Genomic DNA, 17099 nt, shown 5'->3' on the forward strand with positions numbered 1-17099 from the left:
TTGGAACATGGTGCCGACCACAGCACCTCATTCTAGTATCGAGGTCAAGAAAAGATAGAGCTATACCTCTATGCCACCATGCGCTTTCATGTCGTATACATGGGGGATAACTTTACTTACCTACCTTTAGTCATTTATGACTAAAAATAATAGTTGGAATAAAAGCAAAGTCAATCAATGAAAGCATATTGCGAGAAATGACATAAGTACGAAAGGTCGTTCTAATCTAAATGTTTGCCAAAATACGTAATTATGACTACCACACCGATAATCGACGTCCTTTATCCCACAAAGCGCCAAACCCGATAGGTCAAAGAACTCTTACATACTGATCCGAGTGTAGTAATGAATGAAGGACAACTGCTTTCTATTTCGAACTGTGCAAGTGGTGAGGAGAATCAGAGATAGCATGTGGCGTATGAATTGCAAGGATAATCAAGTATGAAAGAATGTGATCCTTCAAGTTTACATGAAGTAATGCTTAAAGTAGTTACTGCATCAATAAATAACGAGAAAGTTCCGCATTAGAAACTTTATCTTGAATAGGCCTAAAGTGTGCATCTGTAATTTTCAGACTCTTATCGGAGTTTTTTCCTTAGAGCATTTTGGGGGATTTCTGACTTGCTATCAAACATACACTGGCGGGACTTATAAACAATGAAGTCAGCATGACTCTGGACCACTAAGACGGTACAGGACATCATATTGACAACAAAGATACATCCCAGAGGAACGATTCTAGTTTCTTCCACGCAATGGTTAAGAGACACTAAGCTGGGTCGGTTAAGGCGCGGGTTCGATTCCCGCTTGGACTGATTACCTGGTTGGGTTTTTTCCGAGGTTTTCCCCAACCGTAAGGTAAATGTCAGGTAATGTATGGCGAATCCTCGGCTTCATCTCGCCAAATATCATATCGCTTTCACTAGTTCCATGGACACTAAATAACCTCGTATTTGATACAGCGTCGCTAAATAACTAAGTAAAAAAAAAGAGACACAAGGACTGAGTTTTTACAAACAAAATGTCCAAAATATCATGTTTCGGTTTTTGTAAGAAAATATTTCTCGAAAACTTAGGAAGTTGGTAGTAAACAGTTTTTTTTTTTTCTTCTACGTCTTCTTTGAGCTCCAGGAGCGAGTTTTATACAGGCCTGCTCCATATGTCACTATTGTTTCTCTGTTCACAAATTTTCCTTTTTCTCGAAACTACATTTTTGATGTTCAAAATGCTCCATGCGCATACAGTTTTCGCCAAACTCAATGAAAATATCCCTACGCATTTAAAAGCCATAAGTAAGTAAGTAAGTAAGTAAGTAAGAAAGTAAGTAAGTAAGTAAGTAATTAAAATTAAATTAGAAGAAAAGTGGAGTGAAATAGACAATAGACTGAATCCTCTAAAGTTTAGGGAAACAGGAGAATCGCGGGAAAAGTAAAGATAAGAAAGAGGTCACTAACAAAACAGATGGGCTGAGTGTATTGAGTGTCAAATCTACAGTGCATCCTGAGATATAAAGCCGACGAGCCTAGAGGGTTGAAAAGGATCGTTATAAGAAGATATAAAACAAGTTTCGTGAAAAGAGTCAGCTGACAATTTGATAAGATTTTCGTTATTTTCATGAATATGAAATTCTTCTGAGCCACCGGCGTAATTTTGGAATAATGAGTGACACTTTTGATCTAAGGTTGGTCTCTGGTCTGGGTTCGAATTCCGCAGCGGCCGAATATCTGGTTGGAATTTTGTCCAAGGTTTTGCCTCATTGTAAAGCGAATATCATACAACCCCACGATTCATCCTCCGAGTCATTACATCTAATACAAATTTGTTATCGCCAATAGATAATCTCGCAGTTGACACAGCGTCGTTGAATAACTAATTAAAATAAAATATTCTTCTTAAAGCAACAATCTCCTACCTTGTTAGTACATAGTTATAATGTTGTAAGTTCTTTCACACAGTGTTAGTCGTAATCATTCATCTTGCTATAAACAAGTAACCTTTACAACAGACGGTGTGAAGAAATACCGGTGAATGGATATGTACTTAAACAGTCCTATCTTTAACAGTATTGTGGTGTTGCTTATTTTGCTTCAGACGTTCACTGTCTGTCAAAACTTAGTTGCCTAATTGAAGAACAGGGCTGAGTAATATATTATTACCGGTATTATAATAGACTAGATGCACGAGGTCGGACAATAAAGTAATGACACTGATTTTTTCCCACCTGATGAGGCAACCCTGCAGCCTCTTACAGAGATATGTTTGACCTTGGTCCTTCCTCCACCGGAATTCCAACTGCCACCACTCTGCAAACCGTCAATTGCTCCTCGTCAATACAATGAAATCGCATAATATCGCGTTTGTGTGAAACTCGTTGAAAATTCCACGACAACGTATGGAAAACTTCACCAGGCTTTTCGAAATGAAGTGATGTCAAGAACACAAGATAAAATGAATAATTTTGAGGGAAAAATTGTTCCGAGGCCGGGTATCGAACCCTGGATCTTTGGTTAAACGTACAAACGCTCTACTAACTGAGATACCCGGGAACTCAACCAGACACCGATCCAATTTTTCCCTTGAAATTATTCAAATCAACTTTACAGGGAGTTACACCTGAAAGCTTGATTTGCACAATACACGTCACTGTTCGTTAACAGAAAACCACAATTTAAGTCACACAGAATTAGTGTGCGCTCAATGTTGGTTGCTTGACGGTTGTCAGTCCACATTGAGGTCTGTGGATATAGAGGGAAAAATTGGATCGGTGTCTGGTAGAGTTCCCGGGTAGCTCAGTTTGTACGTTTAACCAAAGGTCCCGGGTTCGATATTCGGCCCCGGAACATTTTTTCCCTAGAAATTATTCAAATCAATGTTACAGGGAGTTATAGCTGAAAGCTTGATTTGCATAATACACGTCACTGTTTGTTAACAGAAAACCAGAATTTAAGTCACACAGAGTTAGTGTGCACTCAATGTTGGTTGCTTCACGTTGTCAGCCCACTTTGAGGTCTGTGGATATAGAAGAAAAATTGGATCGGTGTCTGGTAGAGTTTCCGAGTAGCTCAGTTAGTAGAGCGTTGGTACGTTTAACTAAAGGACCCGGGTTCGATACCCGGACCCGGAACAATTTTTCCCTCGAAATTATTCAAATGAACTTCACAGGGAGTTATACTTGAAAGCTTGATTTGCATAATACACGTCACTGTTCGTTAACAGAAAACCACAATTTAAGTCACACAGAGTTAGTGTGCACTCAATGTTGGTTGCTTGACGGTTGTTAGCCCACTTTGAGGTCTGTGGATATAGAAGGAAAAATTGGATCAGTGTCTGGTAGAGCTCCCGGGTAGCTCAGTTGGTTGTGGTTGGTACGTTTAACTAAAGGTCTCGGGTTCGATACCCGGACTCGGAACAATTTTTCCCTCGAAATTATTCAAATAAACTTTACAGGGAGTTATACCTGAAAGCTTCATTTGCACAAGGTAAAATGTTTGCCGATGGCAGAAGCAACGTTGAAGTTGAACAACAACAACTGCACGGACAGGTGACAAACATTGCCAGGATACTTGAAGTTGTACGAACTACAGGCGATTAACAGCCAGAATGATAGCACAGGAATTGAATACGAATCGGGAAATTGTTCACCTCATTCCAATTGAAGGCCTGGGCATGAAAATAATTTGTGCAAAAATGGTTCCGAAAAATCTCACCGGGCAACAGCGAGATAAACGGAGAAATGTGGCTGCTGGTCTGTCTCAACACTGCCACAGCCTCCATATTCGCCCAGCCTTGCTCCATGCGATTTCTTCTTGTAGTGAAGAGGGCCATTTTCAAACAGCAGAAGACGTCCGAAAGGTCGTAACCGACGCATTAAACATTGTCTCAAAATATGAGTAAATATACTTTTATTAATGTAAACGCAGAGAAACGTGACAATGGTTCACTATATCGTCGTCTATAAAATGAACGCTGGTGTAACATTTCCACATACTTACTCAGGATGAAATCAAATATGGAACAGCTCATAATCTACTGCGAAGTAGGGGATACTCAAGATTTATCATTCTGAAAGTACATCTCTATAAATCCTATATTATTCGATTCATAACTGTAACCTATAGACAGGGATTACAACTTATCCAAAAGTGGAAATATATTGTAAAAGATAAGGGAGTGTAGAAGGACATTAAAACAATTAAAAGATTAAGATGAAAATTAGTATAATAGCCTATAAACAAATCTCGATCCGAAAAATCCTAACATATTCTTCAATTAATCATATGGGATGAATATTAGTAGCCATAAACATTGGAAAAAATATATGAATTATCTATTTTCTGATCTACTCAATACTAACTTCAACAATTATTACAATCCTTAGATCACATCTCATTTCATTCATCAATCAAATATTTTTGATAGGGAATGAAATATCCGCAATAAAATTTTTTATATTCACCACCTTATTATTACTGGGAGGATTAACTCCATTTTTAGGATTCTTACCAAAATGAATTATTATTCAATAAATAATTATTAATTAAATAAACTTCATTATTTCATTAATAGTAATTATGTCATTAATAACATTATACTACTATCTGCGAATTTGTTATGCAAGTTTCATAACATTATACTATGTTGAACCAAAATGAAATATTCAATTCCATAATAATAAAATTATTCCAAATATCGTCAATCTCCATAACTTTAATAAAAATAACAATATGGGAACACATTACTAGCCATTATTAAAAAAATACCCATATAAATAAAAAATAATGTTTAAAGTCAAATGTCAATGGTGAAGGGTTTCTAAGCAATCCATAAAAAGATCGCAATAAATACAGCACTCATTAGATATGTGATGCTTGTAAGAAGAAGAAATTGTGTTGTATTTATCATAGCTAGACTAACAATATGTACAGCACACATTACAGTAGTTGTCTATTAGTTGCAAGAAGAAGAATTTGTGTTGTATTTATCATTTGCAGACTGTTATTTTTAAACAAAATTATCTACCTATAAACTTTTTATCTTGACAGTAGTCGTTGTACTTCATTAACATCAGAAGGTGTTGAATATTGTGAAATGTCTATTTCCTGCTTAAATGTAGATCATCTCTTAAAAATTAATTCAATCAGATTCCAAGCATAGGTTATGTCCAAGATCACATATAGATTACTCATTCCTATGTTCAAATCGGTTGCACTTTGAAGAGAACAACCGCCAGGATCGCCACCGTCCGCCGTAAACGAACACGAGATGGCAGTACAGTAGCTAATGCAATTCAAATGGGAGTTATGACGTGACTCCTTTTGTAACAACTAGATGGCAGCATAGTAAACCTGACAAAAGTTGTTACCGTCAGAGCCTATAACGCAGAGCAATCTGGGTATATAAGATCTAGGTTTATGTCAATATTGTTGCTAATACATAACATAGCAATAAGTCCCGGGAAACATAAACTTCAATAAACACAGATAGCAACCTTATCAAATTAGCATCAATTTCCAAACTGTTCGCCAGTGCCCATTAGTTTAATGCCTACAGAGAATCTTGTAACTCAGTTTAAAGAAACGCTATCAAATCGTTGATTTCTTTCTCGCTTCTTAATCACTTGACGAATTTATCCCATTATAACCATAAGAAGATACTGCCGTTTCGATGTAGCACGTTCTTGAACGGTGAGTTGCGCTCTTCTAAAAAACAATTGCTTTGACACCTACAATTATCACATCTGGATCCAATTTTACTAGTTATACGGTATATAAAGATATAATTATAAATTAGTATTTTCCGAAAAAGAAACAACACAATTAAATCTGAAGTATGTGCATATCTACATAAATGTTGAAATTGAAAATCCGTAATATAGCTAGTAATATGAACTTCAACGCTCTTCAAACTTCTAAACCAAGTCATTCTTACAATCTTCCATCAATTGAAACAATAAAATTGTTAGTATCTAAATCAGAGAACAAAAATTGTTACGGTATCTGACAAGATTTGATAATTTATTACTCACCCCACCGCCGCTGCTGCCACCTAGCAGTGAACTCACAAGACTGAGGACGTTGGAGCCGCCGCCGCCGCCCCCATTGTCATCACCGCCACCTCCGCTGCTGCCCTAGAGAATATGAAAGCAATATAAATATATATCATTGATCGCAGAAAGGAAAGAAAATGTAGTTCAAAGTACTTTTTGTAGAAGTAACACTGCTATGTGTATTGTTTTGTATTAGGGCTTAAACGAAAGTCGAGTGTTATTACTTTGCTAAGTCTGTCCATCTGGTGTTAAATTTCGTCACTAGTTCTAAACCTGAGTCATGATGATAATAATAATCTCATACATTTTCATATTTTACAATGTGTCTTTTTAAAATAATGGGCATGAAAGATTATATATGATACATTCAATGGTTAAGTTTCTACCTAATATTCTAAACTGTGGATAAAGTTACATGATAATACTCGTGTGAAAATTGTTACTATACAGTGAGTCTAGATCATATTTTATATATAAAATATTGCTCATCCCTATGTTAAAATCGGTACCACTTTGAAGGGAACAACCGCCAGGATCGCCACCCGTCCGCTGTAAATGAACACGAGATGGCAGTACAGTCGTTAATCCAATTCAAATGGGAGTTTTGACGTGATTCCTTATGCAACAACTAGATGGCAGCATAGTAAACCTGGCAAAAGCTCTTACCGTCAAAGCCTATAAGGCCGAGCAATCTGGGTGTATAAGATCTAGGCTATAAGTAAAGTATTGAAAATTGACATCATCTTATAAACTCGAGTACCATGTTAGGAGTGGATCGACCATTTTCATTGTTGGTGAACAAAAAGGAACTCACAACGTTTCTATAGTTGGCTTTATCTTCAGGTCAACAAAAAAAAATTTGGTCACACGGAGCTCCTACTCGTTGTTGCAGGCAGTATGCTGGATTGACCAACAAAAATTTACAACGTACACTTCTTAAAATTTCACTATTGCTTTCTTCCTTATTATAGTTACTACGTATTTCGTCAGTCTAACTCAAAAGGAAAGTAAAATATTTAAGGGATAGGCCTATAAGATTAATGAATCCAAAAGAGATGAAAATATGCAAAGTGTTCACGTCATTTCATTCATTCATTCATTCATTCATTCATTCATTCAATCATTCATTCATTCATTCATTCATTTATATTGACACCTGGATAATCCTGCCATTTAGCAGTGAGACATTTTAGCGTCTCACTAGGAAATGTAGGTCACTACTTTAATATACTGACTATCCTTTTGTCTATGTGTTACCGTTAAAACCCGAAATCCGTCAAAACCAGTTTCAGCTAGTAAAAACTAGTTTTAAAAATGTAGATAGATAGGAAGCTAGTTTTCGTAAGATCTAGAATCAATGACAGGTTAGGTTTGGTTTGTTTAGGCTTTCATTAAAAAATCTAAACAAATCGAACCTAACGTCATTGATTCTAGATCTCACGAAAATTCGCTTCTACTTACTATTTCTTCATTTACTTGGACTAGTTTTTACTAGTTGAAACTGGTTTTGACAGATTTCGGGTTTTAAAAAACAAACCTCCTACATCTAAGGTAAGGTAATAACTGCCTCCCATTGGAGGTAGCCCAGAAGGACTCAGTATACTCTCCTACATGAATTTTGCAATATTAAATGTTTACATAAATTTTGTAGAAAGAAAATTAAAATAAACATATATGAATATAAAGTGAATAAAAAAAATTAAACAGAGTGAATATCATGACTCAGAATTTGGCAAGAGCGTTTCAAAACTGAAGTTATGATGTCAGCAGTAAGTGTCTGTGGTAGTTCAAAAGTCTTCCTGAAGCGTTCAAAGAACTTGGGAATCACACCACGAGCTCCAATAAGAAGACCAATCACCTCAATGTCTTCAAGCTGATATTTTGCCTTGAAGTAATCAACTGTTGGCAGATAAATGTTGATCTTTTCTTTATTGATATCCTCCGGCTGGCTACTCCCCGTTTCAGTCCTTATGGTAGGATCAATTATATATCCTTTCTTGGTAGTCTGGGAATACGCTATGATGTCAATACGTCTAGAGGAGCCATTAGTAGCAAGGCAAAAAACTTCCTCTTCTACTGTCCAAGACTTTTTTCTTAAAGCAGTAGCAATTAAGGATCGAACATGATGGTGTCTGGCATTTCGGAGGAGTAAACCTCTGTTACACTGACCTTGGACGTGGACAAGGGTTTCAGTCTCCGGGCAGCCATGTCTGCACCGGGATCCGTCCAAAGAGCGACCAGGTACTCCTCTAACTGCTGCTAAATTGGCATTCATTTTGAGGCAGGTTACCCATTCAGATGTAGATAGTCCAGACTTATTAAAAATCCAGGCGTTGGCTTTAGGTACTTGGCTGTATAATTCTACACCTCTGCCTCTTCCAGGCATTACTTTCCATGATTCGTATTCTGCATTTCTTAATTCCTCTCTTAATTTCCTAGTCACAGATTTACGAAGTTCAACTGGACAAGGGAGACTTAGATGTTGACAGGAAGAATTACGTTCAGACATCAAAGGTCGCATACTATTTACATACGGATTTTCATTTAATATTAAAGTGATGCAGATGTTGCAGTGTTGCAAGAACGCTTCCCATGATGCTCTGACTAGTCCCAAACCTCTGTAGTTTTTGCTTGCATATAGCATACTAGTAGGTGTATCAGATGGCAACATAAGCATTTGTTTAACAGAACTACGGATTAACTTATCAATATCTTCTAAGAATGTTCCTGGTAACTGATGGATAGGAGCCATTTGTAACGAATAGATCAATTTAGGCCATACATACTGGTTAACAATGTTGAGCTTTTGATCTGGACGGAGCATGGAGGTGGATACTAAATTTTCCAAATCATTTTTCAGACTTAACATAAATGCCTCCCGATCAAATGTTATTTCCTCATTGAATGATACACCCAAATATCCTATAGTTTCATCTTGTTTGATCCCTCTTATGGAGCAATCTTCATAAAGAATCAGATCCTCTTCACGTAACTTTCCTTTTACAATATTAATGGAAGTTGATTTATTTGGATTAATGTGTAATCCAATGCCTTCTAAAAGCTCCTTCACCATTAATACTAGGTCCTGAGCAGCTGACATATCTTTCCCTATGACTACTAAAATGTATTAAATTACATAATTCTGATTGCTGTCTTATACAGTGTAAATGTCCGATTATTAAAGAGTCATCTGAAGTTAAGTATTTAGGCATAATTTTCGATAATCATTTAAAATGGAACCGGCACATTAATTACCTTTGTAATAAATTACGTAAAATAATATATTATTTTGTTTTATTGAGGAATTACTGTACTTGTAAATAAGTTTATTACGCACCATATATTTAACTTTATTTCAATCGGTAATTATGTATGGAATTATAGGATGGGGTAGCTCATTTGAATCCAATTTTAATCTACTTTATTTATTACAGAAGAAAATAATTAAAATATGTCTTAATAACCTATTGATTTTCCAACTCAAAATTTGTTTCTAGACTTTAATGTACTTAACGTAAGACAAATTTATTATATTGTATTAATAAAATTCATACATAAAAATCTAAATAATTTTGAATTGTATTCTCATAGTTATGAAAAAAAAGTATGAATTCTTTAAGACTGTTTGAACCAAAATGCAACACTGTTACAGTATTTAATCATAGTAGTAATTTAGGTCCAAGAATATATAACAAATTTATATTTAAATGTCCTAATCTTGTCAATTCTAATAGTTCTAGAATTAAATTTAAAAAGTTATGTATGAATTTTATAAAAATTGAAAAATTGTAAATTTAAATTTATGTACTATAATTGCATAGTAGACATAAGACAAATTGTATTGTATAATTATTAATTTCAATTCAGGAATCCGCCCCTGACCACGAGTTCTACTCTTTCAGGGGCGAGCTAAACTTTTTCCATATACATTACATTTTATGTTACAATTATTAGCAAATAAATAAATAAATAAATAAATAAACAGTAACATATGCACTGAAATTCATTTCTAAAGGCAATGTTTCAGATTATTGTATTATTGTTAATGCTATAATCAACAGTAATCTCACTAGACGTTTTGATTATCTAGAGAAAATCAAAACTCGAGTGGGATTTAATTGACTATTACACGATTAGAAGAAAGTATATAAAGATTAGAAACTCCAATACAATAAAATATAACTGTCTTCAAATGTATTATTGTACCATCTCAACATTACAAATATTACGCTAGATGCATGCTAGATGGCAGTAGTGAGCAATGCCTTCTCGTCGAGAAGTTCTCGATCTATTATACACGATGGCAATGTTACTAGTCAAGAAGGCTTTGTTGATTCAGTTTCATTTTTATTAAAATGCAACATTCCACTTCAATTATCCGAATCCCAGTAATCAACGTCACTTGACAGATGATTTTAAATAAATCTTAATATTAAACAATCTCTTATACGTGACTATCCATAATATCATATAGCAGAAGCTATAACATAACCTAACTAATATACACAAGTGTTAGAAAAGTTTTAATTAACGACGATGACATAAAAAATAAACATGAATAATTTTAAAAGGAATAATTATTGAATGTACAATTTTCAAATTTGAATATGGTTGGTGGTTCAATTGATGTTATATTGGACTTGTGCGTAATAGAAATGGAACTCGTTGATTTAGGCCTACATGGTGTATTCAACTTATTCAGGATTTCCGAATGGTGCTCTTCATTTATTTGTAAATCGGATTTCAGAAGATGCATAGGTATGATCAGTGATTTTTATTAATTCTTCTTCTTGAATGCCAATGCGAGTCATATTTGAAACTGCTGTGCATCGACTGGAGTGGTTTGTAATTATATATATATATATATATATTTTTTTTTTTTTTTTGACGTCCAGACCAGCGCAGTTTCAAATGTTGGCAAACAAAGAAACAAATGCTAGGGACGCGATAAAATTAAACAAATGCTAGGGATGCGATAAAATTGTGCGATAAGCAGCCATGATTGGTTGGAATACGTCCTTTCGTACCGTTTTATTGGTCAAAAGTAGTATGACGTAGTAAGAGTGTAATAGTCAACGTAAAGCAACAATGTATATATATTTTTTCGCAACTGTTTGTGTTCGTCATTAGTTTTTCGACATATTGAATATAATAACACCAAAACAAGTAACAACCAAAGACATATAGGTCATAACACTACAAGAGTGTGTTACATTACATTGAGGAAGGGATAATTGAAACGAAAATTAAGGAAGTAAAGCTAAGACACAGAGAGCATGGAAATGACATGTAAACTATAAATACAAATAATACGTGCAAATATGTACAGACTGTGATATACATTATTTACAAGAGAGTAGGGAATGACAAAAAAACGAATAGGCATAATAACAATATGGCTAAGAATTGCAGTAATCTGTAACTGATCTGTTACTATTCTATGCTGAAGTTCTGTTGTTATGTTTGTAAATCAAGCAATTTACACCAAAATTTTCCGTTCACTTTTTATATATTGAATGAGTTAAGAGTTATATTAAACTAAAAAGCAAGTATTGCGGAATTTCGAATTTGTGTTCACCACACAAAATGTATTTTACTCAATTAATTTCACTCTTAATATTGTTATTGTATCCAGTAATTTTAAGATGATAAAATAATGGTTAGAAAAAATATTTTAAAATACGTATTTGTAGAGAAGACAATAGTCAGGTTGATGTAAAAGGACATAGCTTCAGTTCATTGCCATTGGATGTGCAATGTCATTGCAACAGACTAGAGGTAATTGTGAATTTCAAATCTTTACCAGTAGATAGATTATACTCACTCCACTCAGGGGGCCCAGAAGTCCTGTGATGAGGCTCAGGATATTGGAGCCGCCTCCAGCTTCGTCGTCATCACCTCCTCCTCCACCACCACCACTGCTTCCCTGAATAATACCAGCACTACTGCTAAACCCACAAACCTTCTACAGCTACTGTGCATCGCTTTGCTGCCTACATCGACCTCTTAAGATAACTTTTAAAACACTTTCAAAGTAATCAAAGTAACCGCAAGTTACTCTGTAGTTATTATGAGTAACATATATGTACTGTAAGTAATGTGACGTGCTCCTCTGTTTTAACATACTATTTTACGCATAATTTGCTCAAAATACAAATTATTTAAATATAAAACTGTACATGAGAGAAGTATATAAATAAAACAAGTACAAGTAGGATAACTTACACCGAAATTTCTAGAATATTTACAGAAGAAATATCCAGGAATAAACCAAAAGATAATAATAAACATGAAATGATAATAGAAGAACAAAATAATTGATTAAATGGAGATCTAACTCGCGTTAATTGAGTAAGCATGTGTTTCAGTGCTTCACACCATCCTCATAGCCTACTAGATCTCGGCGTCATCTCGAACTTCGCTGCCTGTTGTGTGGGTGCGTTCGATTGTTGAAAAGTGTTGAAGTGTGGTGTCAAATAGTGTGTGTGTTCTGAAATTGATCTGTGTGTTGAGAATTCGATCAGGGTGTGTTTTAGTGTGTCTGTATGTTTCATATTGTTCTAATGTGTTGAGTGTTTGCTTTTTGGGTTGTATGTGTAGGATTTGCATGTCTGTATTTATGTTGTTGTATGTGTGGTTAGCATTAGTTATGTGTTCGGCATATGTAGATGTATTGTGTCCTCTGGTTATTGCTTTAATGTGTTCTTTGTATCGAGTTTGGAATGATCTACCTGTCTGTCCGATGTAGAAACTGTCGCAACTATTGCTTGTGAGTTTGTATACGCCTGTGTGGTTGTATTTATTTGTTTGTGTTGTTTGTGTGTTGAGATATATTTGTAGTGTGTTTTCTATTCTGTATGCTATATTGTATTTCTGTTTTCTTAATGAGGATGCGATCTTGTGTGTGTTTTTGTTTTCGTATGTTAGTGTGATGTATTTCTTGTGTTCTTGTGTTTGTGTTGTGTTCTGTGTGTTTTTGTGTTCGTTGAGTTTTTATTTTATCTTCCTTATGATGTTGTCTATTATGTTTTGGTTGTAACCATTTTCTTGTGCTATATATTTGATTGTGTTCACTTCTTCATTGTAGTGTTGTTGGCTCATGGGTATGTTGAGTAGTGTGTGTACCATGGTCCTGAATTCAGCATGTTTGTGTTGTATGGGGTGATTAGATGTGTTGTGTATGTGTGTGGTGGTGGTGGTGGTTGGTTTTCTGTATATTTTGAAGGTGTGTTTGTTGTCAACTTTTGTTATGGTGATGTCTAGGAAATTTATGGCGTCATTGTTTTCGAGTTTCAGTGTGTATTGGAGTTTTGGGTGTATTTTGTTTATGTATTGGTGTAGTTTGTGTATTTGTCGTTTGTTTCGAGTGTTAAAAATAGTGTACGAAAGATTCAAAATGGAGAAGAACAAAACTTAAATTTTCTGAGATATGTAATTTTGTGCAAGAAAAAATATAAGCACTACAGTAAGCTATAAAACAACTGAAGTGTGTACACAAACTATAATGAATGTATAGCATATTATACTCACTCCTAGAAGTTCTGAAACGAGGCTGAGGATGTTGGAGCCTCCACCACTTTCGCTGTCGTCGTCTCCACCCCCACCACCACTGCTTCCCTGTATAATACCAGCACCATAACTAAGCCCCACGAAAAACACTAATAGTAAATCTACTGTATAGTGCCTTGCTGTCTATTTTCAAAATAATTCTTCTAAATGATTTGGGTGATGTCAATAAAAGTGAGAATGAAGATACATCTCAAAATTTCAAGATCAATCTCACTTATCACTGTCAGATGGATAAAAATCATGTGTCTCAATGGTTGTCTGCGCTATTGAGATGGAAGTGCAATAGACCCCCGCTAACGAGACATATCTCAGTCGAGAGGTGGATAAAGTTTAAATGGATCTCGTATATTTGAGATGTATCTTAAACGTTTCCGAGGTACCTCAGTAGGTGTCCCTACAGTTGACAGTGAGATTGGAAAGTAGGATGGCAGAGTTCACAATGTTGCTTAATAGGAGAAGGAAAATCTGAAAGATTCGGAGGGAATCTCATATTGTATCGATTTAAAAGACGTGCAATGGCTTTCGGAACAGGGCAGTTCATGAAAAGAGAGTGGTGCTCTCAATGCAGAACAAAAAATGAACATTTTCTTGCGGTATGCGGTGTTATCACGTGGCGTGGCAGAGCATATTGTTGTGGATCGACTGTTGCGTCTTGTTACGTTTTGGAAAGTTGCCCAGTGCATTGCAAGGGGGTCAGAAAACTGGATTAAGTTTCCATCTACAACCGAGGCACTAGAAAATACAAAGTAAGAATGGAAACAGCGGGAAAGAAGAAATTATTTTGATGTATGTCAAACACTAGAATTTATTATTATGTTTTAATAAAAGTAGCCACTTAAATTCCAATCGCCTTTGTATGGGCTTAGAGCCAGTTATTTCACATCTGATTTTTTCACTCTACTTTTCATGTAGGCTATATGGTTTTTAAGAATACTTGTGTTTCCGAAAGTTCAATCCCCATTTTTTCCGGTATTCGTTATTTCCAAAATTGCTTCAACCTTCTTTTTCCAGATCTCTGACTGCTGAGAGTTTGAACATATAACTTGTTCTTTAATAATTTCAATAAAGGTAGAGTAGCTCTGTGCTATCTTCGTAGAGGTGGGGGAAAAACAACGTAACAGTTATTTTGAAACAATTCCTTGCTTGGAACTGTTCCAGAAAGTAACAGCACCTTGGAATACTACGTTCCAAAATATCAGTGTTGTTCTGAGATAGTACGAAATACTTGCCGTTACAAAATACTCGTTTCGCTTTGGAACTACATTATGACAACGCCTGTTCTACAGAACGGAACATGTTTGGCACTATAGGAAGCAGTGGCGCCAACTTTTGAAAATACTGGGTGGGCTCAGACATATGAGGTATACAGTAAGTTAAATAAATCTCAACACGACAAATTATTGAGTTGGCTCTGGCCCCACGAGCCCATAGAAGTTGGCGCCACTGTTTGAAAGCAGAATTGGGAATCCTTTCGTCGTACTGAAATAAATGTTGAAACTAAAGTAAAAGATAAATAGTAAAGATACAAAGATCGTCTTTAAAAAATGTACACATTATCTTGGAACTAATGTTACTGAGTATAGGAAATAACATAATGCCTGTATTATAGCAACTGCAATATGAATTTTATCAAGGGAGATGTATATAGGTTATGTTTTAGTTCCAAAAATTTTACATTTTTAATTTCATTACCAGTTCTTGAAATTAAACTAAAGTCTATTGAAACGTGACTGTGTTGTTGAAGTTCTTTTGATTAAAAAAAATACAACGGTAAATTTTCATATTTAATTACAATGAGATTATTACTCTTCATGACGGTATTAATATGAATTTTAGCACGGCCGAAATGATTATAGTTTTTATTTAATAATTTTTTGAGAAATTGAACACTATTGTGACCTTCAGCTAAGCAGAAGAGAAAGAATAGGTTAGGTTTTATTTACCATTCAGATCCACTTCGATTTCGTGACCAATTTACAAATAATTTAAAATTACATTACATTTCCTGCTTCGAACAAACCTGATCTACAAATTCAATTTAGCACTAGAAAAGATTTCATTTCCAGGAATTCACATCTCGACTCATTATAACATCGTACTGCATCACATGGCATACAGGGAAGTATGTGATCATTTAACGTCCTAAACACCACTGTTATATTGCATACTAGTCGTACGTACATACGTACATGTTCCTAAATACCACTGTTACATTACGTACTAGTCGTACGTGGTTCTTCCATTGAGCTCTTACTCACTGGCTCGTTCCAAAATACCACTGTTACATTACATACTCCTGTTATACAAAATATTTGCAGTTTCAAAGTATTTGCTGTTACGAAATACTCGATCTTGGGTTATGAATAACGTAACAGCCTGTTCCAAAACACCACTGTTGCATTACATACTAGTAGTACTGTACCTGTTTTACAAAATACTTGCAGTTCCAAAATACTTGCTGTTACAAAATACTTGTTGTTATGGAACCACATTATGACAACCGTTGCTTACGATGACGACACCTGTTCCACAGAACGGAATAACTTTGGCACTGCAGTGTTGTCAATTTAGCGACTTTGTCACTACATCTGGCTACTTTTAACAATTTTCAGGGACAAAATCAATACCAACTTTTAATCCTGATCTGACACCATGCATAAATATAACCGAAATTAAATTATATATATAAAACCAGATGTTTGAGATGGGCAGGACATGTAGCACGTATGGGCGAATCCAGAAATGCATATAGAGTGTTAGTTGGGAGGCCGGAGGGAAAAAGACCTTTGGGGAGGCCGAGACATAGGTGGGAAGATAATATTAAAATGGATTTGAGGGAGGTGGGATATGATGGTAGAGACTGGATTAATCTTGTTCAGGATAGGGACCAATGGCGGGCTTATGTGAGGGCGGCAATGAACATATATATATATATATATATGTAAAGATTAATTTCTAATCCTACAGAATTTATCTGTTATGGTAACAACATGGAGTCAGGCCACAAAGGGAAATACACTGGAGAAGAGGGATTCTATCCGTTGCTGTGAATTGAACTTCGGCGTATATAATGGTGTTACTGTTATTTGGAACCTAGTATTTTCATGGAACTGGAACAGTTAGAACTGTTACGAGAAAATAACAACTTTTCCCATCTCTAAATTAAAATTTGCACTATTTACGTTGACTGGTGTTGATTGTTGGCAGTGAGCAATAACAAAGACAGACCGACCGCTGATGTTTGACAAGCCGAATGTTAACCTAATGAATGGGACAATACTACTTTTATTTCAGATCAAGCGTCCACGCGACGCAACAATGGAGTTGTATTAGAAACACGTGCTGTTTTAACTAAGCTGGATATAGTTCAGTCTCTAGCTTACAGTAAAGATGCATCACATTGGCTTTTTTATCTACGTACATTGCGAGGTGTATTTCAAAGTCAACTTGAATCTCCGCTAGCTCAAAACTTCAAACTCACTCA

General features: G+C 35.4%; 1 protein-coding gene across 1 annotated transcript in view; it reads right to left on the bottom strand.

The window, feature by feature from the left end:
* LOC138709957 (uncharacterized PE-PGRS family protein PE_PGRS46-like) overlaps window positions 1–17099 on the bottom strand; it is a 166054-nt gene that overhangs the window by 90542 nt on the left and 58413 nt on the right. Inside the window, exons 6-8 of the mRNA XM_069840640.1 lie at window positions 13577–13663; window positions 11871–11972; window positions 6026–6127 (exon numbers count right to left, since the gene is read on the bottom strand). Coding sequence (XP_069696741.1) covers window positions 6026–6127; window positions 11871–11972; window positions 13577–13663 — 291 coding nt within the window. The remainder of the gene's footprint in view (window positions 1–6025; window positions 6128–11870; window positions 11973–13576; window positions 13664–17099) is intronic.

The sequence above is a fragment of the Periplaneta americana genome, chromosome 12 (assembly GCF_040183065.1).
Source record: "Periplaneta americana isolate PAMFEO1 chromosome 12, P.americana_PAMFEO1_priV1, whole genome shotgun sequence".
Classification (NCBI taxonomy): Eukaryota; Metazoa; Arthropoda; class Insecta; order Blattodea; family Blattidae; genus Periplaneta; species Periplaneta americana.